The following is a 25,224-nucleotide window of genomic DNA, read 5'->3' as shown; positions in this document are numbered from 1 at the left end:
TTTTAAGACGGTGAAATGCAAAGTTATGCATCTAGTTACAAAGAATGTAGGACATGCTTATCAAATGGGGGGTTGCCCCCATAAGTAGTGACTCTGCAAAGGACTTGGAAGTAATAGGTCTTTTTGCTACACTGCAATTGGTTAACACAATCTTTGGATGTATAAAACAGAGTATCAAGTAGGAGGAGGGAAATATTCCCTCAGTAAGGCATAAGTGATACCTCTACTTGAGAACTGTGTTTATTTTTAATGTCACCCCTTCAAATAATGTTGTAAATTTCTTCCAACTTTTTTTTTTTTAAGGTTTGGAAAACTCCTAAACAGCTGTGGAGAGCTCAGTTCGTGTAGTTTATCAGAAAAGAAAATTTAAGAGGCTACCTGATCAGTCTATGAGTACCTACATTGGCAGAAATTACCTGATTTCAGGGAATTCTTTGAACTTGCAGACCAACATCATGAGATCCAGTTGTTGGAAGATAAAGTTTTTTAAAAATTCAAATGGCAGACAAGATGTAACTTTTTGTCAGGAAGGGTAATTAACCATTGGGACAAATGACCAAGGGAGGTGGCTAATACATCACTTGGGAGTATTTAAGATTGGATGTCTTTCTGAAAGATGCTGTAGCTCAGTCACAAGTTTTTGCATTTGATGTTGCTCATTTACGTTGCAAAGACGAATAATTTTGTCAGTTGCAGGAATTACTGGGTGAAATTCTATCGTCTGTGTTATGCAGGAGATTAGAAAATTATCAAGGCAGATCCTTCTAGCCTTAAAATCAATGACTTGTTTTCTGGAAGGATTGTGAGACTCACAGGCAGGTGGCCAGCAATAGGAGCAGATTTCAACTGGGTTAGAGGTAGAGTAATCGTAGCTGCACTGGTATGGCATTGGGGATGCTTTTGGCACAGTTATTGCTGGTGGCTTGCCCGATTGGAAAGCTGGCTAGATCACCCACACCTCTAGATAATGTGCTTAGTTTGCATATGGCAGAGGACAGAGCTACATGTCCTCTGTAAACGGCTGACACTTGAGTCCACGTTGTCTTACTAGTTCACCTAGTGGCTGCATGTAGATGTTGAATAGGACCAAAAAGAGAATTGAGCCTTTGTGTGTGTCTTCACAAGTGAGGGATATAGCGGCAGATGCTCAGTTTCCCATCACTATTGCTTGGGTGCATCCTTCCCTGAGGCACTTAAACCATTTTAGCATGTTACCATGGACTCCTTCTACCTCTCTCAAGGTAGACAAATGTCAACTGCTGCAGAGAGGCCCAGGAGAATGAGAATGGATGTCTGCCTTCTATTCACTGAAAGGCAGGCATCCCTGTAATACCTCAGCAGAGGCCTGGAGAAATTCTTTGTTTCAAGATTTTGTTTTCCACTACGTGCTCAAGTTTCCAACCCTGTCTCTTCATCTGATGCAGAGTGCTAGAAAGGCAAGGAGATCTGTGTGGGCAATGAGGAAGGGACATTTGGGGACAAGTGCATCAATGACCAAGACTCTCATATGGTTCACTAGATCCTCTATTCCTTGCCCTGTAGTTAGAATCCTGCTGTCCTTTAGCATGCTTTTTTGATGGAGTCCATGGGTCTTAGACCTTCGGCCTTGATTTGAATACAGTCTAGTTGCTTGTCAGACCTCTTATCACTGCTACAGTGACCTAAGGCTCTGCTCTAGACAGACTTGGGTTTGCTATTAACATCAAATCCGAAGCCCAGGTCCAGGGTGTGACTGGCTGAAGCAGGTTGCACCAGAGGACCTGTGCAAGAGAGGTAAGTGAGAAGGTTCAGGGTTTTAGATCTGTGGCAATAACATGAATGTTGAAATGTATGTCACTCCCATTGCCAGCCAAATACCTGAGAGCTCCTTTTGGAAGGGTGTAGTCTTTGGTCTGTCACCAAAGAGCATCAGATCAGTTCGTTTTGGCTTATGGTGGGTGCTTCTGGGGCCAGAAGGGCTCAGCTCTGGCCTGGTGGGCCAGAAAATTCCCTTCCCTGAGCGGAGCGTATATCCGGCGTCAGCTGTGTCCTTTCCCGCACTGAGGGACTCCCGGCAGCAGGGTGAGGGGACACAGGTGGCGCCGCCCTTCCTTCCCCTCTCCCTGGGACACGGGGGTTGGCCGGCGGGGCAGTGTCAGGGGTTCCCCAGGACGCCGGAGCAGGGCAGCCGGGCAGCCTGTTGCACGCACGTCCCGCCAGGGGGACGGAGAGGAGCGGGGCTCTGCCGCCTGCGCCTGTGACAGTGGGAGTGACCGCCGCCGCCTCCGCCGCTCTGCCTTCCCCCGCCTGCGGGGCCGCTTATAACCCCCCTCGCCGCCGCACGTCTCTTTCCTACTGCGCTCAGGGAGCCGCGGGCGGGCGGCGGCGCGGCAGCTTGCAGAGCCCCCGGCCCGGCGGGCCAGGCAGCCATGGGGAGGCAGCTGCTGCTACTCGGCGGGCTCGCCCTGCTGGGCCCCCTGCTCGCCTTCTCCGCGCCGGCGAACGGTGAGTCCCGCGCCGCGCATCCGTCACCTTCCGATCCCGCACGGTCCAGGGCCCCGCCGCTGTGAGCCAGGCGCTGACCCCTGATGACGGGGCTGGAGGGCCTGAGCCGAGAGGGGTCCCCTGTAGTAACCAACGCGCGGGATTTGCTGGGGCTGCAGTGAGAGTCACTGGGCAGGATCTCCCTGAGCGCCTGCGGACGAGGGAGCTCTGCCCGCTAGTGCATCCGACACAGCTGCTCAGAACCCTGGCTTCCTTTCCTGCCTTCCCCCTTGTTTCTCCTGACATCGCTCCTAGCGGCTCCAGGACCAGCCGATTTGATAATGACTAGACTTAATCCCCGCCTCTCCCCATAGACAACAGGAGGGCTTGTTTATTTAAGGGACAATGTGGTTAAATTGTGCTTAGCTGTGTTCCCCCACCACTTTAGAGAGACAACGTGGGGGGGTTGATATCTTTTTACGGGACCCACTGCGGTTGGTGAGAGAAGCTTTGGAGCTACCCAGAGCTCTTCTTCGGCTGTGGGAAAGTTACCCACAGAAGTTGGCCCAGTGGACCCCCCCCCCCTTTGTCTCCCTAATGTCCTGGAAAAACACAAGGCTGCAAAAACTCTGTAGACAATATCTCCTTAACATTCTGTGGCAGTGGAGTGGGGAGTCAGGAGACCTGAATATTCTTCCTGCCTCTATTATTGACTATTTGTCTAACCTAAATCTTTTAATTTCCCTGAACTTCAGTTTATCTAAGGAAAAGGAGGATAGGATTGAAATTCAAAATAATCTGGAGAACTGGTCTGAAGTAAATAGGATGAAATTCAGTAAGGACACATGCAAAGTACTCCACTTAGAAAGGAACAATCAACTTCACACATACAAAATGGGAAATGACTGCCTAGGCAGGAGTACTAGGGAAAGGGATCTGGGGGTTATAGGGAATCACAAACGAAATATGAGTCAACAATGTAACACTGTTGGGGGGAAAAAAGCAAACTTCATTCTGGGCTGTATCAGCAGGAATGTTATAAGCAAAACGTGAGAATTCTTCCACTCTAATCTGCACGGATAAGGCCTCAACTGGAAGTATTGTGTCCAGTCCTGGGCACCACATTTCCGGAAAGATGTGGACAGGGGAAAGCAGCAAAAATGATTAAAGGTCTAGTAAACATGACCCATGTGGAAAGATTGAAAAAAATCGATTTGTTTAGTCTGGAGAAGAGAAGACTGGGGAGGAAGATAACAGTATTCAAGTACATAAAAGGTTGTTATAAAGAAGAGCGGTGGTGGCCAATCTGTGGCTCCAGAGCTGCATGCAGCTCTTCAGAAGTTAATATGCGGTTTCTTGCATAGGTGCTGACTCCGGGGCTGGAGCTACAGGTGCCAACTTTCCACTGCTCAACCCCAGGCCCTGCCCCCACTCCACCCTTTACCCCAAGGCCCCCGCTCCTTCCTGCCCCCCCCGAACCTGCTGCACCCTTGCTCCTCCCCCCTCCATCCCAGACCTTCCTGTACACTGCGAAACAGCTGATCACAGCGGGGAGGAAGGGGGAGGTGTTGATCGGCAGGGCTGCTGGCGGGCAGGAGGTGCTGGCGGGAGGGCTGCTGATGTTACTGGGGCTCTTTGGCAATGTACATTAGTAAATTCTGGATTCTTCTCAGGCTCAGGTTGGCCACCCCTGAAGAAGAGGGTGAAAAATTGCTCTCCTTAACCTCTGAAGATAGGACAAGAAGAAATGGGCTTAAATTGCAGCAAGGGAGGTTTAGGTTGAACATTAGGAAAAATTTCCTAACCATCAAGGTAGTTAAGCACTGGAACAAATTGCCTAGGGAGGCTGTGGCATTTCCATCACTGGAGTCTTTTGAGAACAGGTTAAACAAAACCCTAGCCTCAGTTTTGCCAGAAGATGGGAATGGGCAACAGGAGATGGATCACTTGATGATTACCTGTTCTGTTCATTCCCTCTGAATCACCTGGCATTGGCCATTGTCGGAAGACAGGATACTGGTCTAGATGGACCTTTGGTCTGACCCAGTATGGCCATTCTTATGTTCTATACACCTGTCCGGAATGGTCTAGTTGTTACTTAGCCCTGCCTTGAGTGCAGGGGTCTGGATTAGATGACCTATTGAGGTCCTTCCAGTCCTACACTTTTATTATTATATAAAATGGGAATAATGTTGCTTAACTGCCTTGTTAAAGGATTTTCAGATCTACAGATCTTGCAGCTTGGCCAATAAAGACAGACTAATCAGTTCCACTTTCTAGTTCTCCTGCATCAATGCTACCCTATCTGAGTTGCAAACACTATAACAGAACCTTTAAATAAAAAAAAACCCAGTTTTCATTGACAGAAAATAAATAACCATTGCTAGTAGCAAATGTTTTTCCATTGATACTGTGCCTCTATGTGGATGATACTGCATCAAATTGTCAGTTGCGAATATGGCAATAGGAGTACTTAACCAATTCTTGTCATCAATGAAAATTTGATACATGGAGGTGCGCGTGTGTGTATGTTTTATCTGTTTGAAAAGCTTTTATTATGGATTTAGATCTCATTTTACCTTGAGGTTTAAACATTTAGTTCATAGAATTTAGGTTAAATTTACTGTTTTAGGATAAGATTGGGTAGAGTTTTAGTTTTTAGGAAGATCTGCTTTAGCAGTTTTCTGTGTATTTCTGTCATCATTGTACGATGGTGATAGGAATAAATGCTATTTTTAAAGCATATTTTTATTGATGATATAAGTTTAACATACATCAGACATTTCAACAGTAACATAAAATTGTTTTAAAATATATTTAAATTACATAGGTCTAAATCATTGTCAGAATCTGACAATGTCAGAGCTATTCTGTGAACAAAATTAATTAGACTTTGATTCAACTAGTGCTTCCTGAGTATGTGATAAATGGAAGCTATACGACAAGGTATTTACTGTATGACATTTTTAAAATTATATTTTCCCTGGAAAGTGTTTGTTATATTTTTATGACTAACTTTCCAGTGTAAAAAGAAAAGGAGTACTTGTGGCACCTTAGAGACTAACAAATTTATTTGAGCGTAAGCTTTCATGAGCTACAGCTCAATTCATCGGATGTACGGCTGCTACTCTGAAATCTGTTTCCAGTGTAGGATCTTTAGATTGCCACTGAATGGTGTAAACCTAAAAGAAATGTAGTTAAAATCTGTGCCAAGTATAAAAATATTGTTGAATGTTGCTTTTCACTGTACAGAAACAGTAAATGTGTCCCCCTGTAACTCACTCCAAAAAAGATATAAATTATGTAACAGTTTGACTGTTAAAGGGCATTCATGGAGTAGAATAATGTATAATTCTTATTTATTGTATCTTATAAAAAGAATTATAATGCTACATTTTACAGAATTAAAAAGGTAGTTATCAAGTTACATGGAAAAACATTAGCCTTTTTGTCCCACTAAACAGAAATCATTAAATGGTTACCATTTCTCAGAAGGTTTACTGTTACAAAAGCAATCCTCTTTCTTCTGTCATACAGAACTATATTTCACCCAAACCTTTGAACTTCCTTATTTTGTTTGTGAACACTACTAAATTGCCAAAGAATTAGTTATGTACATATTGAATATGCTAATCAATGCAATAATACCGTGGGGGCTGGAAAAAGGGCTTAGAGCCTTTCACCAAGAGGCCACAGGTATGAATGCAGCTATAGGCAATAGTGATCAAAAGTCACTCTTGAGGAGCTGATGATTGTTCAGTCACCTGTGTAAAATGAGGTAGTTATTTGCCACCGTGTTCAGGTTTCCACATCACAAAAGTGGTATTACAGCTAGCATAGATTGTGAATTCCTTAGGGTATGGTTTTTGCTTTTGTCTATAAAGTGCCATGCACATTTATGGCACTATATAAATAGCTTACAAATTTGTTCTGAAAGTCACAAGGTGGGTGAAGTAGTATCTTTTACTGGGCCAACCTCTGTTGATGCTTTTGAGCTGCACAGAGCTCTTCTTCAGATTCTGGCAGTCAGGCCAAGACATTAATCTACTGGAGACTGAATTACCCTTCCATCTTTGGAGAAGGATCTGTTCTGAACAGGTTATAAGTATACTGGTGTGGCAAAGTGGGGAAGTTTGTACTGCTTGTGATGCACTTGTTCTGTGGATGAACTGGATCGATTTCCAGTGCTGCAAATACAATGCTTTCATAAAAAAGGAAGTTAACTTGAAAAAAAAATGCACAAATATACCTAAATGTAGTCAGTCCAGAGAATTGGTGGAAAGATTTCAAGAACTTAACTTTGATATTGCTGAAAAGGTAATTCTTAAATGTTTAACTGAAAACTTTTGTTCAAAGGATGATTTTAAGCAAGGCTCTTCAGCAGTAAGAAACAAGTTTAAAAATGAGAGTTTTTGCTATTTTATCAGATAAATAAGTGAAAAACTTAGAAAAATTAAATTGTTTTATACTTTTCAGATATATCCATCTGCTTCCCTCTAAAAACTTTGTCTGTTATGGAGTCTTGAAAATTCAAATTGCCAAGGGCAAGTAGGTTTTTAGTGTGTTTGATGGATATTAGTTTTTTCATAATTAACTACTACAATATAGGGTGAGCGAGTAGATGTGTCTGGGGAAGTACATTTTCAAGGTGGTTTGAAAAGCATTAGTGTTAGGGGTAGAAAGGCATCTTCCTTCCCTGCTGAGTGTCAATAATGATAGTGATTTTGAGTCTTTCAACTTTTGTCTCCTTTTTATGGTTTTTAACTTTTCTTGTCTTGTTCTTCTTCTCATATGGCCGTACTCAAATAGTAGCACTTCAGACCTGGAGATGGCTTTAAAGGGAAAATCACAAAGATAACACAGTCAGAGTCAGTTTCTGTTTTGCAGACAGCTCCGTGTGTAAAGATCTGCTTTGATGAGCAGGGGGTTGGACTAGATGACCTCCTGAGGTCCCTTCCAACCCTGATATTCTATGATGTGGCTTTTATTTTTGTTTTTTGTTGCTCCCCCCAAGATGGAATAAAAAACTGAGGCTATGTCTAGACTACGCAGCTTTTAGTGACACGGCAGTGTAGCTGCTGTTTGTCAGCAGGAGAAAGGTCTCCTGCCAACAAAGAAGTTCCACCCCCGCAAGAGAGCGCTTCTGCTGGCAATGCTCTGTTCACACTTTTCATCAGTAACACTTTTTTTTTTTTTTTTTGGGGGGGGGGGGGGGGTTGTTTAAGACCCCGGAGCGACAGAAGTTTTTCTGACAAAGTTCTAGTGTAGACAAAGGCTGATATACTAATCAGGAGGGCCAGCAATATTTGCTAGACCTATCATATTGCACTTTGTGGAATACAGTGCAATGTGTGTTTTAAAAAATAAATACAAAGGATTTTGAGAACACTTATTTGAGCCCTGTACATCTCTTCAGCAGATCCCAATTTGAGAACCTGTGCCAAGATCACAGGCAACTAGAAATATCATACTGATACTAAGCTTTATTTACTTACAAAAGTCCTTATTAGAAGCAGAGGAATAACCGTATAAACCGGTGTTTCAGCTGCACAGCAGCTAGAGCAAAATGGAATGTTTCATCCTGCTCTTTCTCAGCTGCCAGCAAACTTTTCTCATTCCATTGTCCAAACATTTTATTATATGCTAGCAGTCCTGTCATATTAGCAAGGATAATATCACAGACAGTCATGATCATCAAGGGATTGTGACCTCTTCCAAAGAATTGGATAAGAGCTTAGAGAAAGCAGGGATAATTATTTCAGTGATATAATGCCATGACTGTAACTATTGAAAGATTTTAATTCTCCTCCAAGATTATTTGTATTATTAAGAATAGTGAAATAAAATATGATCAAATAAATATAAATCATGTAACTTTCCATTTTTCAAACTCATTGCCTAAGGCAGTGGTTCTCAAACTTTTGTATTGGTGATCCCTTTCACACAGCAAGCTTCTGAGTGCAACCCCTCCCCCCTTAAATATAAAAAAAGTTTTTAATTTATCGCTATTATAAATGCTGGAGGCGAAGCAGGGTTTGGGGGTGGAGGCTGACAGCTCGTGACCCCCACGTAATAAACTTGTGGCCCCCTAAGGGGCCTCAGGTATGTGATAGGATAGGAAACTAGCGTAGCTATGGATATTTATAGTAGTTTTCAAATGGTTTCAGTACAACTACTGTATTCTTAGTAGCTTTGCTGTGATATCTCATTGTGTCTGATATCCCACTGCCTATGCAGAGTTCTTTGTTTCCTGTGATCCTGCGAAGGCCTCATGCTTCAGATCAGGGTTCATCAGTCTTTTTTTTTTATTATTATGACATGTAAGAGCTTTCATTCTCCCCTTCCCCTTTCCTTTTGCTGACACAAGCCTCAGAAATCTTCTGAATAGCTTCAATTTTCTGCAAAGGCCTCATGCTTCAGGTCAGGGTTCAGCAGAATCATTTTTTTTATTCTGACATCATGTAAGAGCTTTTATCCCCCCCACCTCCTTTTGCTGACACAAGCCTCAGAAATCTTCTGAATGTCCTCACTTTTCTACTTGAGCACTACTGCTTTTAAAGGTTTCAGAGTAGCAGCCTTGTTAGTCTGTATCCGCAAAAAGAACAGGAGTACTTGTGGCACCTTAGAAACTAACAAATTTATTAGAGCATAAGCTTTTGTGGGCTACAACTCACTTCATCAGATGCATAGAATGGAACATATAATAAGAAGATAGATAGATAGATAGATATACTGTGACAAAGCTCTGTCCTTGCCTCTGTGGGTCCTGCGTTTCCTGGCAGATTTCGCTAGCCTCAGAGGCTCACTGTGACCCTCCACGTAACCCATCTCTCTCTAGAGACAGGGTCACAGTCTACTGAGCCATTTTCATCATAAGCCAGCGAGGGAGGTGAGGAGAAGTTATCCTTCCTTGCGCAGTCTCTGTTGTCTCCCAGTCTCAGTGATTAATCAGGGGGCAAAGGTGAGGGGGGGAACCCAGGCCCACCCTCTACTCTGGGCTCCAGCCCAGGGACCCTAATAGTATCAGCTATGGTAGCTGACCTTTTAGAAACATGACATGTACAATTCCCTGGGCTACTTCCCCCACAGCAGCCCTCACTACCTCAAGCTCCTCTTCACCCTTACCTCAGGGCCTCCTTCCTTGTGCCTGATATTGTGTGTACTACTCAGTCTCTCCAACAGCACAACTTCCTCCCACAGCTCCTGACATGCACACCCACCTGACTAACTGGGAGGCTTTTAAATAGTTTCAGCCTGCCCATGATTGGCTTCAGGTGTCCCAATCAACCTAGCAGTCTCCCTGCCTTCTGGAAAGTTCTTAATTGGCCCCAGGTGTCTTAATTGACCTGGAGCAGCTGCCATTTCACTTATCCTGGTACCAAGGATTTGTTTAGCCTGGAGCTAGTATATCTATCTCCCACTACTTTTCCATAGCCATCTGGCCTTGCCCAGTCACAATACATACAGATAAGTTGGAAGTTGCCATACAAACTGTGAGAGGCTAATTAGTTAAGATGAGCTATTATCAGCAGGAGAAAAAAAACTTTTGTAGTGATAATCAAGATGGCCCATTTAGACAGTTGACAAGAAGGTGTGAGGATACTTAACTTAGGGAAATGGATTCAATATGTGTAATGACCAGCCACTCCCAGTCTCTATTCAAACCCAAGTTAATGGGTTATTTAAAATAAATGCAGACATGAAACTTCTACCCTGAACTTCCAATTTTCCTTTTTATCTTGTACAGCACCATGCACATTGTCGGGGCTTAACAAATTATCACTGTAACACTTTCGCTAGGTGGTGTCGGCAGCAATAAAGGCAGTGTTCAATATCTCTGAGATTTTCTCTGCATTACAAAACAGAACCGACTAGAGCTCCACCCCAGAAGTTTGGGAAAACTAAACACACCCCTTGGTGCCTCAAAGAAGCAATACTTCCCCACTCACAAGCACTGAGTCTGTGTATAACAAAATACAACTTTTATTAAAATGGAAAGGGATTTCATCACTAATTAGGAAAAATCCTGCAACAATAATTCAAAAGCATTCAAACTATAAGTAAATACCCACACACAGTATCTTGGATGGTAGTATTTTGCCTCAGTTTCCCACCTTGGGGCATGAAAGTCTGACAGATGAACGTCCCTTTAACAAACCACTCCCCTTTCCCTCTGCTGCACCCAAGTCACAGCTGGTTATCCAAAGTCAGCAAAGTCCCAGAATTCAGGGGTGTATTCATACGGGTTCACCTCCCACCCCTGAAAGGGGGCTCCAAGCAATGCTTCTGCTGCTGTTGCTCCCGCTGCTTGCTGCTGCCTCTGCTGCGGTTCACTGCTGTCACGTTTATCTCTGCTGCTGCATGCTGCTGCCACCTCTACCTCTCGCCACAATGGTACGTTCTTAGGTTCCATCACTAAGCCCCGTTCTCAGTGATTTCACTAGACAGCGGGGAGCCTTGCTACCGCTGCACCTTCTGCACTGTCTTTCACCAGGTCTATAGTTCAGACTCCTGGACCTGCTTAGCAGTGATTTCAGCTTTGGCAATCACTGGGCAGAAACAAGAACTCTCAATTAAGTCAGATCAGCTCAAGGGAGGGTCAGTTGATCTCTTGGACACTTTAAACAGAGTCCACACCACCGAGTAGGAATACCTGTCCTCACCTCCTCTGACTTTCACTTGGATTTGGCATCACTGCCCCCCGGTTAACGAGTGAGGTTAAATTTAGAGTGACCCCCCACACACACACACAGTAAAGCAGCATTCTGTACAGTTCTGCTACCTTTTAGTCGTACTGTTAAGATAGGAACATTTTATTACATGTGTGCTCAAGACAAAAATGTCTTTCCTATAGCAGACGTCAGTGCAGAGATTCCCTAACTGTCATTTAAATTCAGGATTGAGACACAGGTCAAAATTCTGTACTAAACACAGTAAAACACATGGAGGTGTTATTCACTGCTCTGTTGATAAGGTTGAGTTGAGTTTTGCACTTAAAGAAGGAATTAAACCTCTTTGTATGAAGAATACATTGTCATTTCCCCCAAATTAGAGTACTTTTTGAGTACAGAATTAATTTTCTGAAAATGAACAAGTAATTAGAGCTAAAATTAATTTTAAAATGGATCCTTAAAGAAAAGTGATCTGTCTGACCTTTTTTTTGTCCTGAATGATACAGCCAATGCAATCTGTTTGTAGACTCTTAAAACTTTCCATGTAGTTAAAATTCATTTAAATCTTGTACATAAGCTACATAAATTAGCTAAGCTATTAACAATTGTATTTAATTGTAATCGTTATATAAATTATAGGCAAGTTCAATTGTTCAGGTCAACTCTTAACTACAGACGTCATGACATCAGAGGTAACTCAATCAATCATCACCCATCCTCTATTGGTAATTTCCATGCTACAGTTCTATTGGTTGCAATGAATCAGTAGTGTGAAAGAGATTGGACTCATGTTGAGACTTCTCATTGGTAGATGACTAAGCCCCAGCTGTCACTGCTTGTTAAAGGTTCTGCAGCCACATGTTAGCTTGGACATCAATGGATGAAAAACTGTCCATAGACTTCAGAGTAGCAGCCGTGTTAATCTATATCCGCAAAAAAAAAAAAAAAAAGGAGTACTTGTGGCACCTTAGAGACTAACAAATTTATTTGAGCACAAGCTTTCATGAGCTACAGTTCACTTCATCTTGACTTCTCTATGGAGTCCTTTAAAGTGCAGAGACATTAGGACTTGAGTTTGTCCTCTACCCCAGGTTCCCACTCCACATAGCACTGGTCTGGCTAATTCAGCCCCCTTCACCAAACACAGCTCTTCTTTTCCTCTTCCCTCCATCAAGCTCCCACACATTGCTGCTCCCCACATTCCCACTCAGCTCACACGCAGCCATAGCTCTCCTTCCCCGGGCTCTACATGCTGCTGTTTGCTGATGTTGAGGGAGGTGAGGAGGACAGTGAGGTGGGGTTTAAGGGCCAGATTAACCAATACTCTGTGCTGCTCTGGTGATGCAAAGCAGCTGTAAATCCAGTTTAACTAGCCAGTGTGTTTGTGAAACAGGAAAGAAAAAAAATTGTTGCACTGATAACAGTGGAATTGAAGTCCTCTATCCACAGAGCAGGTGTGCAGTGCAGATACCAGAAGCGTCTTCACACTCTTTCACAATACGTCCCTCAACCCTGACCTGGAAGAATAATCTCTAGGGAAGAGAAGTTTAATTCTTGTCCTGTCTATTGCAACCAGTACCCAGGGGTGTCATTTGTGACAGAAGTTAAGTACAGGACTGAAATCACCTGTGTGTTTCACATGGGCCTCGGAACAGTTGTCAGATAGTTAAAATTTACCAGCCTGTGTTGACTGGAACTGGTGAACTTAGAGCAGTTCTTTTTCAAGGCCATCCAGCCACCCTGACTAATCTTTAAAAATAACGTGAAAAGATCCTGAGATGCATCATCCCCTACTCTGATCTCAACCTTCTGTGAGTCTAAAGTGGTCAGCATGTCAGGCTGAACAGAGTCTATTGGTCCTCTCTCCTGCACATCCTGTTTAAAAAGGAGTACTTGTGGCACCTTAGAGACTAACAAATTTATTTTGCGAATACAGACTAACACAGCTGCTACTCTGAAACCCATTTTTAAAGAGGCATGTCTGCTTGCCATGTGTTCTCCAGGGACACTTCAGCCCACTCCCCCAGTCCTGCTGGTACCCCCTGCATAGACAGCCATTATTCCTTAGCGGTGGGGCAGTAGCTGAGTCATGCAAAATTTATTAGGGCTTGTCTACATGGGAAAATTGACTGGAATAGCTATTGCAGAATAGCTCCCTGTGTGGACAGTCTTAGGCCTGGTCTATACTTAAGTTAAATCAGCATAACTGTGCGGCTTAAGGGTATGAAAAATTCACATCCCGTGAGCACCGTAGCTATGCCAACTTAATCCCCAGTGTAGATGCGGCTAGGTCAGTGGAAGAATGCTTCAGTTGACCTAGCTACCATTGCTTAGAGAGGTGGATTACCTACAATGACAGAAAAACCTCTTCTGACACTGTAGGAAACACACGCTACATTGACTCAGCGGCACAGCTGTAGTACAGTGCTATAGAGTAGACATGGCCTTATTCCAAAGAGGATTAAGCTAAATCAGAAAAAGGCCCTCTGAGCATGGGAGCTATTGCACAGTAGCAGTTTTGATCCATTTCTCCTTGTAGACAAGCCCTTAGACGTGTTCAACACATAATACAAAATGGAATCAATAATTTGTTACAAATCTATCCCATTCTGCCAAAGAACCCTCTCCTGATTCCTACTTCCCTGTCAGAGTCACTGAACCATGCTGCAGAATGCCTCCATTATGTTTTAAAAGTGCCCCAGGAGCTTCCCAAATGCACAAAAAGTCTGTGTAAGCCCCATAGCCATTCCCTTATGGTAACAAATACAATTGTAAAATTATTTAAGTTGAATTTATGTCGATCTTATGATGAAAACAAGGGTAAAAGTCACTCCGTTGGGATGGGACTACGCAAGGCATGACTTTTTGTCCCATTCCAGTGACAAAGGGAGGGGAAACCTATATGGGGGTGAATGAGACTTTTGCCTTCTCTGGAAGAATATCCTGATCATTTGAAATTTTATAACTGTTTTGGTGGCAGGATCCTATTTAAACTTAATATTTCAGTGGAAAATACTCTCTTCTGGCTATGTGCTTGTCATTACTATTGCTCCTAATGGGAGTTTTATGCATGAGTATCAAGGAAACACTAGACCCCTCTGACACAACTGTAGGAAGATTCTGGCAAAGCTAGTCAAAGGGTAACAGGATTTATTAATTGTGTTACCACGGCATCTAGAGGCCCCAACCAAGATCAGGGCCTCATTGAGCGTGGCACATATATATACATACACAACAGCCGCACACATCAGTCCCTTGTCCTAAAGAGCTTACCATATAAACAGAGAACAGATAAAGGGAGGGGAGAGAGGAAGTATCCAAATCTTACAGATGGGTAACTGGGGCAAAGAGAGATTAAGCGACTTGTCAAATGTCATGTAGCTGTAGGCAATCTCTAGCAGCACCAGGAATTGAAAATGGATCTCCAGAGTCCCAGTGCAATGATGTAACCACACCACCATCCTTCCTCTTGGTAAATAGTTTTCTAGCTTGCAAATAGTATGCAAATATCTTGCCTACTAATCTTCATGTTTTTTATTTCTCAGACACCACTTCCTGGAATGGCACACACCGGTTAAGAACCTTTGCATCTTATCACAAAGATGACAACTATGAACATATACCTTTTCAAGACATCGACAGTGATACTGAAAGTGATTCAGAAGTTGGATCAGGATTAAGCAATCTAACTAGAGCCAATCAAACTAAAGCACAAACAAGATTCATCTCTCATGATGCTAAAAGATACCTGACTAGTCAATGGTTGACTCGTTTTGTTCCTTCAGTTTACACTTTAGTGGTTATGCTGAGTCTCCCTCTGAATATTACAGCAATACTTGTGTTCCTGATAAAAATGAAAATTAAAAAGCCAGCTACAGTATACATGCTGAATCTGGCCTCTGCAGATGTATTGTTTGTAAGTGTGCTTCCTTTTAAGATCGCATACCATTTTTCTGGAAACAACTGGGTGTTCGGACCTGAAATGTGTCGGCTCATCACCGCTGCCTTCTACTGTAACATGTACTGTTCGATACTGCTGATGACTGTTATTAGCATTGATCGTTTCTTAGCCGTGGTGTATCCTATGCAATCTCTCTCATGGCGTACTTTAATGCGTGCCTCGTTGATCTGCTTTACAGTATGGCTTATAGCCATAGTTGGTGTTATACCCATTCTCATCACAGAGCAAACTATGAAAATATCTGAGTTAAACATTACAACCTGCCATGATGTGCTAAAAGAATCTGAACTTAAGAGATATTACCATAATTTCTTCACCATTTTCTCTTCCATTTTCTTTTTTGTGCCATTAATAATTTCTTCTGTCTGTTATGTGTGTATTATCCGATGTCTTATCTCTTCTAATATTGTTGCAAAACAAAGTAAGAAGACACGTGCTTTACTCTTGTCTGCCGCTGTTTTCTCTATTTTTATTATTTGTTTTGGACCAACAAATGTCCTTTTATTAATTCATTACTTATCTTTTCCTTACAACCACCAGTTAGAATACATCTATTTTGCCTATCTCCTCTGTGCTTGTATCAGCAGTGTAAGCTGCTGCATTGATCCTTTGATTTATTACTACGCTTCCTCTGAGTGTCAGAGACAGGTTGGCAATCTCTTGTGCTGTAAAGAGAGTTCTGAACCTACCAGTAGTAGCAGCAGTGGTCAGTTAATGGCTAGGACCAGCAGAAGGGATACCTGCTCCAGTAATCAGAGTAACAGTGTCTACAGGAAGTTGCTAACATAATGTTTTTGGATAAATGTACATCATACATTCTTTGAAGATTTTTATACAGCTTCAGTAAAAATACCCTATTATATCCAAGAATTGCACAATTTGGGGCAGATCTTAACTGAGACATATAGTAGGGTAGATTCATTACAGTAATACATAATTCTAAACACAGCACAGGAATCTGTGTATTTATATGTATATAGGTGAAATGGGAGGAAGCAATATAAAGAACTTTTATAAAAGCTGTTGGATATTATTTTCAGATAAATTCAAGCAAACCCTTTTAAGATTTGCAGTTCAGTCTCTTGTAAAATTCTGTGAAATATTTCCTGTTTTAGCATTTTAAACCCCCCCCCAAAATTGTTTCTATACTTATAAGTGAAATGTATCAAATCATCTCTCCATTATCTTGTGAATGAAATGAAAATGGTTTACCAGCCAAGCTGTTTTTTCAATGTCATTATTTGTAGGTTTAGCTATACAATTAAGTTTTTGAACATCATTGTGCATTTTTGGGGATCTCAAAGTGTGGATACTGCATTTCTCCGTGTTTTACATAGAAGTTTTTATGAAGTGGATTTTAACAAACAAAAGCCAGTTTTGACAATCGAGCTTGTCAGATAAAAAAAAAATTCATGGCAGCTAGGACTACCTTTTGTATCATAGTTCTCACATAATATCATTGAACTTGCCATTGGAAAAAAAAACTCTTGTAGGGTCCCTGGTTTAGACCATGCTACCATTAGAGCAAAATTTCCCCAAAAGTCAATGTTAATATGCATCCACAAAAATTGACACTTCAAAATCAGCATTTTCACATGCTATTGCTCTGTCTGCGTGCATTACCATGCATTTGTACTGTCTTTATACCACTTGGCACCTACTGTTTTGCAACTTACAAATGCATTTTTCCTGTATGCAATGTAAGTAGGCCACATCACTTAGAAGTTTGTCCTCTATCCCACATGAGAGCAAGTCTGAGCAGTTTTGAAATAGTTCATGTTAAGTTTGTTATAAATGTTTAGTTCCAGAGCCAGCCTCATCCTGCATGTATAGCATCATTTTACTTCAAAGTATTACTATGTGCTTATAGGACAAAGTAACAGGACATCTGTTCTGAAAATGAACTGTATAGATAATAGGACTTAACTTGGTTTCTCTTTTCCAATACAGTGACAACAATGAGGTTCATGTAAATTTTGTGACAGCAGATTGTCAATAAACAGCATTAGCTTGCCATATTCAGAGTGAATAAAGTCCCCTGTCCATTACAAAAGAGAGAGAAAGAAAGAAATTTAACTTTCAAGCAGGTACTGTGAAAATGGCAAACTCCTGCCCAAACGTAATTTATTTTACCTTTTTTCCTTTTGTGATGGAGTTAAACTTGTTTGCTGCAAATATTGAGTGCTAGTCCTCTCCTGATTGTTGAGTCTTCCTGTGTTTCCATGCTTGAGGATGGGGATTGCTTCTTCATTTTACCATGTGTTAATCGGACATTTGTTTCAGTATCCTAACACTTTGTTTGATACTGGTTTATTTTTAGAAATTCAGAAGAGTCTGTGTAGTCAGTTTCAGTAGGTGAAGAAGTACACCCTGAAAGGAAAGGAAATGTATTTTGGAAATGGCTTGTCATCATAATGGGAATTCTGTTTTCTTCCTTTCAGTCTGTCTTTGGGTAAAAATCACATGAAACTAGACATTTCCTTAAACACCACCAATTCAGCTGTATTTTATGAAGCTGCATGCTTTTCTAACTGTGTAGTTTTACAGACTTAAGTAAAATCTGTAAATATTTAGCATTTTTGTATGTTATTTTATAATTCCCTGGATTAATCAAGTAGACTAATCCATATTTTATCACTTCATGAAAATCGTAATATAATACAGGACATAACTGTTTAATTTTTTTAATACTTTGGAACTTCAGTTACTTTGAACTAATAATAAACATGTAAACTTCCTCTGATGTGTGTGATTGACTCCACAGTGCAACTAAGATTTCTATACTGGAGTCCAACCATGCATTCTTTGAGCACTGAAAACTCCTTCTGACATCTGTGAGGGTTTTGGGTGTGCAAGGAATGTGGGATTGCACCCTTTATGGGTTTCCCAAATACAAACATTGCAGAACAATCCTTTGGCGTTTCCTCAGCCCAGATGTGTCTTTGTATAATGGATCTACTACATGTAGTGAAATTCTATCCTTATAGGATGATACTGCACCTACAATCACATTTTTTTATTAGAGTTACATAATGTCATGGGTTCCAGTCCCAAACCAATTTCTGGATATTTTAACTAACACTAGCATGTTCAAGGATTTATTTTAACAAAACTGACGTGCCCATCCCACACATGACGTGCTCTTACATGGTGGTTTCACAATAAAAACATCACAGAGTGGAATAAGTACACATCAGCAAATAAAATAAAACAGCTCCACAGCAGGCATAGTAATTAGGGCTGTCAAGCGCAGTTAACTCATGCGATTAACTAAAAAAATTAATTGTGATTAATCTCAGTTTTAATAGCACTGTTAATGGAATACCAATTGAAATTTTAAAAATATTTTGGATGTTTTTCTACACTTTCATATATATTGTATTCTGTGTTGTATTGAAATCAAAATGTATATTATTTATTACAAATATTTGCACTGTAAAAATGGTAAACAAAAGAAATAGTATTTTTCAGTTCACATCCTACAAGTACTGTAGTGCAATCTTTGTCATGAAAGTGCAACTTACAAATGTAGAATTTTTTTTTACATAACTGCACTCAAAAACGAAACTATGTAAAACTTCTGAGTCTACAAGTCCACTCAGTCCTACTTCTTGTTCAGCCAATCGCTAAGACAAACAAGTTTGTTTACATGTATAGGAGATAATGCTGTCCTCTTCTTATTTACAAAGTCACCAGAAAGTGAGAACAGGCATTTGCATGGCACTTTTGTAGCCGGCACTGGAATGTATTTACATGCCAGATATGCTAAACATTCGTATGCCCCTTCATGCTTCAGCCACCATTCCAGAGGACATACTTCCATGCTGATGATGATCGTTTAAAAAAAATGCATTAATCAAATTTGTGACTGAACTCCTTGGGGGAGAATTTTATGTCTCCTGCTCTGTTTTACCCGCATTCTGCCATATATTTCATGTTATAGCAGTCTCGAATGATGACCCAGCACATGTTCTTCATTTTAAGAACACTTTCACTACAGATTTGACAAAACGCAAAGAAGGCACCAATGTGAGATTTCTAAGGATAGCTACAGCACTTGACCCAAGGTTTAAGAATCTGAAGTGCCTTCCAAAATCTGAGAGGGACAAGGTGTGGTGCATGCCTTCAGAAGTCTTAAAAGAGCAACACTCCAATGTGGAAACTACAGAACCCGAACCACCAAAAAGAATATCAACCTTCTGCTGGTGGCATCTGACTCAGATAATGAAAATGAACATGTGTCGATCCGCACTGCTTTGGATTGTTATCAAGCAGAACCCGTCATCAGCCTGGATGCCACATATCCCCTGGAACGGTGGTTGAAGCATGAAAGGACATATGAATCTTAAGCAGATCTGGCACATAAATATCTTGCGACTGCGGCTACAACAGTGCCATACGAATGCCTGTTCTCACTTTCAGGTGACACTGTAAACAAATCTCCTGTAAATGTAAACAAACTCACTTGAGCAATTGGCAGAACAAGAAGTAGGACTGAGTGGACTTGCAGGCTCTAAAATTTTACATTGTTTTATTTTTGAATCCAGTTTTTTTGTACATAATTCTATATTTGTAAGTTCAGTTTTCACGGTAAAGAGATTGAACTACAGTACTTGGATTAGGTGAATTGAAAATACTATTTTTTTTACAGTGCAAATATTTGTAATAAAAATATGAAGTGAGCACTGTACATTTTGTATTCTGTGTTGTAATTGAAATAAATTTAAAAATGTAGAAAACATCCAAAAATAGTTAAATAAATGGTACTCTATTATTGTTTAATAGTGCGATTGGTTTTTTTTTAAATCGCTTGACAGTCCTAAAATAATTAACCTTGCAACCACTTCTTCCCCAAATACTGGGGTTGGGGCTGAGGCACTTGCAGCCTGGAAAATAGTAAATCCAGGCTACAGCAGACCAAGTGTGGAACTGAATTCTAGTGAATTCATGGAGAATGGATGAGATGTTATACTTGTAGTAACTTCCACTCATATTGGATAGGTGTCCAAATCAGCAACTACTCTCAGCTCCCCTTAGCAAAGGGTGAGAGCGAGAAGGGAAAAAACAGCTGTCTCCTCCCCATAGCCCATGAAAGGGCACAATAGCAAAGATCCCACAACAGTCTGGACTCTGATTCTCTGTCGACATGCCCAAGAGATCTGCCTTCTCCCCATGACCAAGAAGAGCTGTGAAAAGGAACTTTTTGTGGTAGAGAGCTGTGGTGCTGGGCTCTACAAAAAAGAACCAAAACCAAACCTTCAAACACACACACACACACACACACACAATGTTGGTGCTTGGCTTATAAGATCCTGGCTGGCACATAGATGCGGATGAAAAATGAACTGGCACAGGTAGGATAAAATTTTCAAAGGGACTTAGGAATCTGTGTCTCATTCCAACTCAGAGACTTGGCATGTAAGGGTATGTCTATGCTATGAAATTAGGTCAAATTTATAGAAGTCGGTTTTGTAGAAAGCATTTTTATACAGTCGATTGTGTGTGGCCCCACACAAATGCTCTAAGTGCATGTAGTCGGCGAAGTGTGTCCACAGTACCGAGGCAGCCATCAACTTCCGGAGTTTGCACTGTGGGTGGCTATCCCACAGTTCCCGCAGTCTCTGCCACCCATTTGAATTCTGGGTAGAAATCCCAGTGCCTGATGGGGCTAAAACATTGTCGCGGGTGGTTCTGGGTACATATCGTCAGGCCCCCGTTCCCTCCCTCCCTCCGTGGAAGCAAGGGCAGACAATTGTTTTGCGCCTTTTTTCTTGAGTTACCTGTGCAGACGCCATACCATGGAGCCCTCTCAGCTAACCATCACCGTACGTTTCCTGGGTACTGGCAGACGTGGTGCTGCATTGCTACACAGCAGCAGTTTATTGCCTTTTGGCAGCAGACAGTGCAGTATGACTGGTAGCCGTTGTTGACATAGTCCTGGGTGCTCTTTTAACCGGGCGCCTGGGCAAACATGGGAGTGACTCAGCCAGTTCATTTCCCTTGTTTCGTCTCATGGCGATTGAGTCCTACTGGCAGTGCACTGTCTTTTAATCTGCAGCTAGTAGAAGATGATGGCCAGTAGTCTTCTGCCGAGCACCCAGGAGATGACGATGGCTAGCGGTCGTACTGCACAGTCTGCTGCTTGCTGCCAGCAAGATGTATAAAGATAGATGAAGTGGCTCAAAACAATAAATAGACCAGATTTGTTTTGTATTCATTTTCTCCTCCCTCCCTCTGTGAAATCAACAGCCTGCTAAACCCAGTTTTGAGTTCTATCCTTGAGGGGGCCATTCAGTTTCTCGCAAAGCCACCCCATTTGTTGATTTTAATTCCCTGTAAGCCATGTCATCAGTCGCCCCTCCCTCTGTCAGGGCAACGGCAGACAATCGTTCCGCGCCTTTTTTCTGTGCAGACGCCATACCACGGCAAGCATGGAGCCCGCTCAGGTCACTTTGGCAATTAGGAGCACATTAAACACCACACGCATTATCCAGCAGTATATGCAGCATCAGAACCTGGCAAAGCGATACCGGGCGAGTAGGCGACGTCAGCGCGGTGATGAGAGTGATGAGGACATGGACACAGACTTCTCTCAAAGCATGGGCCCTGGCAATGTGGGCATCATGGTGCTAATGGGGCAGGCTCATGAGGTGGAACGCCAATTCTGGGCCCGGGAAACAAGCACAGACTGGTGGGACTGCATAGTGTTGCAGGTCTGGGACGATTCCCAGTGGTTGCGAAACTTCTGCATGTGTAAGGGCACTTTCATGGAACTTTGTGACTTGCTTTCCCCTGCCCTGAGGCGCAAGAATACCAAGATGAGAGCAGCCCTCACAGTTGAGAAGCGAGTGGCAATAGCCCTGTGGAAGCTTGCAACGCCAGACAGCTACCGGTCAGTTGGGAATCAATTTGGAGTGGGCAAATCTACTGTGGGGGCTGCTGTGATGCAAGTAGCCAACACAATCAAAGATCTGCTGATATCAAGGATAGTGACCCTGGGAAATGTGCAGGTCATAGTGGATGGCTTTGCTGCAATGGGATTCCCTAACTGTGGTGGGGCCATAGACGGAACCCATATCCCTATCTTGGCACCAGAGCACCAAGCCGGCGAGTACATAAACCGCAAGGAGTACTTTTCAATAGTTCTGCAAGCACTGGTGGATCACATGGGACGTTTCACCAACATCAACATGGGAGGGCCAGGAAAGGTACATGACGCTCGCATCTTCAGGAACTCTGGTCTGTTTCAAAAGCTGCAGGAAGGGACTTTATTCCCAGACCAGAAAATAACCGTTGGGGATGTTGAAATGCCTATAGTTATCCTTGGGGACCCAGCCTACCCCTCAATGCCATGGCTCATGAAGCCATACACAGGCAGGCTGGACAGTAGTCAGGAGCTGTTCAACTACAGGCTGAACAAGTGCATAATGGTGGTAGAATGTGCATTTGGACGTTTAAAAGCGTGCTGGTGCAGTTTACTGACTCGGTTAGACCTCAGCGAAGCCAATATTCCGACTATTATTACTGCTTGCAGTGTGCTCCACAATATCTGTGAGAGTAAGGGGGAGACGTTTATGGCGGGGTGGGAGGTTGAGGCAAATCGTCTGGCCGCTGGTTACGCACAGCCAGACACCAGGGCGGTTAGAAGAGCACAGGAGGGCGTGGTGCGCATCAGAGAGGCTTTGAAAACCAGTTTCATGACTAGCCAGGCTACGGTGTGAAAGTTCTGTTTGTTTCTCCTTGATGAAACCCTCCACCCCTTGGTTCACCCTACTTCCCTGTAAGCTAACCACCCTCCCCTCCTCCCTTCGATCACCGCTTGCAGAGGCAATAAAGTCATTGTTGCTTCACATTCATGCATTCTTTATTAATTCATCACACAAATAGGGGGATAACTGCTGAGGTAGCCCAGGAGGGGTGGTGGAGGAGAGAAGGACAAGGCCACACAGCACTTTAAAAGTTTAAAACTTTAAAACTTATTGAATGCCAGCCTTCTGTTGCTTGGGCAATCCTCTGGGGTGGAGTGGCTGGGTGGCCAGAGGCCCCCCCACCACGTTCTTGGGCGTCTGGGTGAGGAGGCTATGGAACTTGGGGAGGAGGGCGGTTGGTTACCCAGGGGCTGTAGCAGCGGTCTATGCTCCAGCTGCCTTTCCTGCAGCTCAACCATACGCTGGAGCATATTAGTTTGATCCTCCAGCAGCCTCAGCATTGAATCCTGCCTCCTCTCATCATGCTGCCGCCACCTTTCAGCTTCAGCCCTCTTTCAGCCTGCCACTTACTCTCTTCAGCCCGCCACCTCTCCTCCTGGTTATTTTGTGCTTTCCTGCATTCTGACATTGTCTGCCTCCATGCATTCGTCTGTGCTCTGTCAGTGTGGGAGGACAGCATGAGCTCAGAGAACATTTCATCGCAAATGCGTTTTTTTCGAATTCTAATCTTCGCTAGTCTCTTGGAAGGAGAAGATCCTGTGATCTTTGAAACACATGCAGCTGATGGAGAGAAAAAAAGGGACAGTGGTATTTAAAAAGACATTTTATAGAACAATGGGTACACTCTTTCACGGTAAACCTTGCTGTTAACATTACATACACAGCACATGTGCTTTCATTCCAAGGTCGCATTTTGCCTACCCCCAGCGCGTGGCTAGTCCCTCCACCCTCCCCGTGGCTAACAGCGGGGAACATTTCTGTTCAGCCACAGGCAAACAGCCCAGCAGGAACGGGCACCTCTGAATGTCCCCTTAAGAAAAGCACCCTATTTCAGTCAGATGACCACGAATGATATCACTCTCCTGAGGATAACACAGAGAGATAAAGAACGGATGTTGTTTGAACGCCAGCAAACATACACTGCAATGCTTTGTTCTACAATGATTCCCGAGTACGTGCTACTGGCCTGAGGTGGTAAAGTGTCCTACCATGGTGGATGGAATAAGGTTGCCCTCCCCAGAAACCTTTTGCAAAGGCTTTGGGAGTATATCCAGGAGAGCCACGAATGCCAGGGCAAATTAATCATTAAACATGCTTGCTTTTAAACCATGTATAGTATTTTAAAAGGTACACTCACCAGAGATCCCTTCTCCGCCTGGCGGGTCTGGGAGGCAGCCTTGGGTGGGTTCGGGGGGTACTGGCTCCAGGTCCAGGGTGAGAAACAGTTCCTGGCTGTCGGGAAAAACGGTTTCTCCCCTTGCTTGCTTTGAGCTATCTACAACCTCATCATCATCATCTTCCTCGTCCCCAAAACCTGCTTCCATGTTGCCTCCATCTCCATTGAAGGAGTCAAACAACATGGCTGGGGTAGTGGTGGCTGAACCCCCTAAAATGGCATGCAGCTCATCACAGAAGTGGCATGTTTTGGGCTCTGACCCGGAGCGGCCGTTTGCCTCTCTGGTTTTCTGGTAGGCTTGCCTCAGCTCCTTAAGTTTCACGCGGCACTGCTTTGGGTCCCTGTTACAGCCTCTGTCCTTCATGCCCTGGGAGATTTTGACAAATGTTTTGGCATTTCGAAAACTGGAACGTAGTTCTGATGGCACGGATTCCTCTCCCCGTACAGCGATCAGATCCCGTACCTCCCGTTCGGTCCATGCTGGAGCTCTTTTGCGATTCTGGGACTCCATCATGGTCACCTCTGCTGATGAGCTCTGCATGGTCACCTGCAGCTTGCCACGCTGGCCAAACAAGAAATTGAAATTCAAAAGTTCGCAGGCCTTTTCCTGTCTACCTGGCCAGTGCATCTGAGTTGAGAGTGCTGTCCAGAGCGGTCACAATGGAGCACTCTGGGATAGCTCCCGGAGGCCAATACCATCTAATTGCGTCCACAGTACCCCAAATTCGACCCAGCAAGGCCGATTTCAGCGCTAATCCCCTTGTCGGGGGTGGAGTGAAGGAAATCGATTTTAAGAGCCCTTTAAGTCGAAAAAAGGGCTTTGTCGTGTGGATAGGTGCAGGGTTAAATCGATTTAACGCTGCTAAATTCAACCTCAACTCCTAGTGTAGACCAGGACTAAGTCACTTTTTAAAATGGGACTTAGGGGGAAAATTTTCAGTAGTTCCTGAAACTTTTCTTTACTGTGTCTTACTGAAACACTGCAGCTTCACAACTGATTCCAGCAAGCCCTTTAACAATAAC

General features: G+C 43.0%; 2 protein-coding genes across 2 annotated transcripts; one reads left to right on the top strand and one right to left on the bottom strand.

Moving 5' to 3' along the window:
- The first annotated feature begins 2,002 nt into the window (after positions 1–2,002).
- Positions 2,003–18,318, top strand: F2R (coagulation factor II thrombin receptor). Its single transcript, XM_074952701.1, has 2 exons — positions 2,003–2,484; positions 14,681–18,318. The coding sequence occupies exons 1-2, from the start codon at positions 2,409–2,411 to the stop codon at positions 15,883–15,885; spliced, it is 1,281 nt and encodes a 426-aa protein (XP_074808802.1). The 5' UTR covers positions 2,003–2,408; the 3' UTR covers positions 15,886–18,318.
- Positions 18,319–23,836: 5,518 nt separating this feature from the next.
- Positions 23,837–24,742, bottom strand: LOC141987941 (myb/SANT-like DNA-binding domain-containing protein 7). The gene is made up of 2 exons (XM_074953773.1): positions 24,224–24,742; positions 23,837–23,887 (listed from the first exon to the last, which is right to left on the bottom strand). Exons 1-2 carry the CDS (start codon positions 24,740–24,742, stop codon positions 23,837–23,839), a joined length of 570 nt encoding a protein of 189 aa, XP_074809874.1.
- Positions 24,743–25,224: the final 482 nt, after the last annotated feature.

This window comes from Natator depressus, chromosome 5 (genome assembly GCF_965152275.1).
Source record: "Natator depressus isolate rNatDep1 chromosome 5, rNatDep2.hap1, whole genome shotgun sequence".
NCBI classification, from domain to species: domain Eukaryota; kingdom Metazoa; phylum Chordata; order Testudines; family Cheloniidae; genus Natator; species Natator depressus.
This window is presented reverse-complemented; position numbering and strand designations above follow the sequence as displayed.

Coding starts and splice junctions, on each gene's coding strand:
- F2R (XM_074952701.1), top strand. CDS start 2,409: ATGGGGAGGCAGCTGCTGCTACTCGGCGGGCTCGCCCTGCTGGGCCCC. Junction 2,485..14,680: donor CTTCTCCGCGCCGGCGAACG/GTGAGTCCCGCG, acceptor TTTATTTCTCAG/ACACCACTTCCTGGAATGGC.
- LOC141987941 (XM_074953773.1), bottom strand. CDS start 24,742: ATGCAGAGCTCATCAGCAGAGGTGACCATGATGGAGTCCCAGAATCGC. Junction 23,888..24,223: donor TCACCCTGGACCTGGAGCCA/GTACCCCCCGAA, acceptor TGTTATCCTCAG/GAGAGTGATATCATTCGTGG.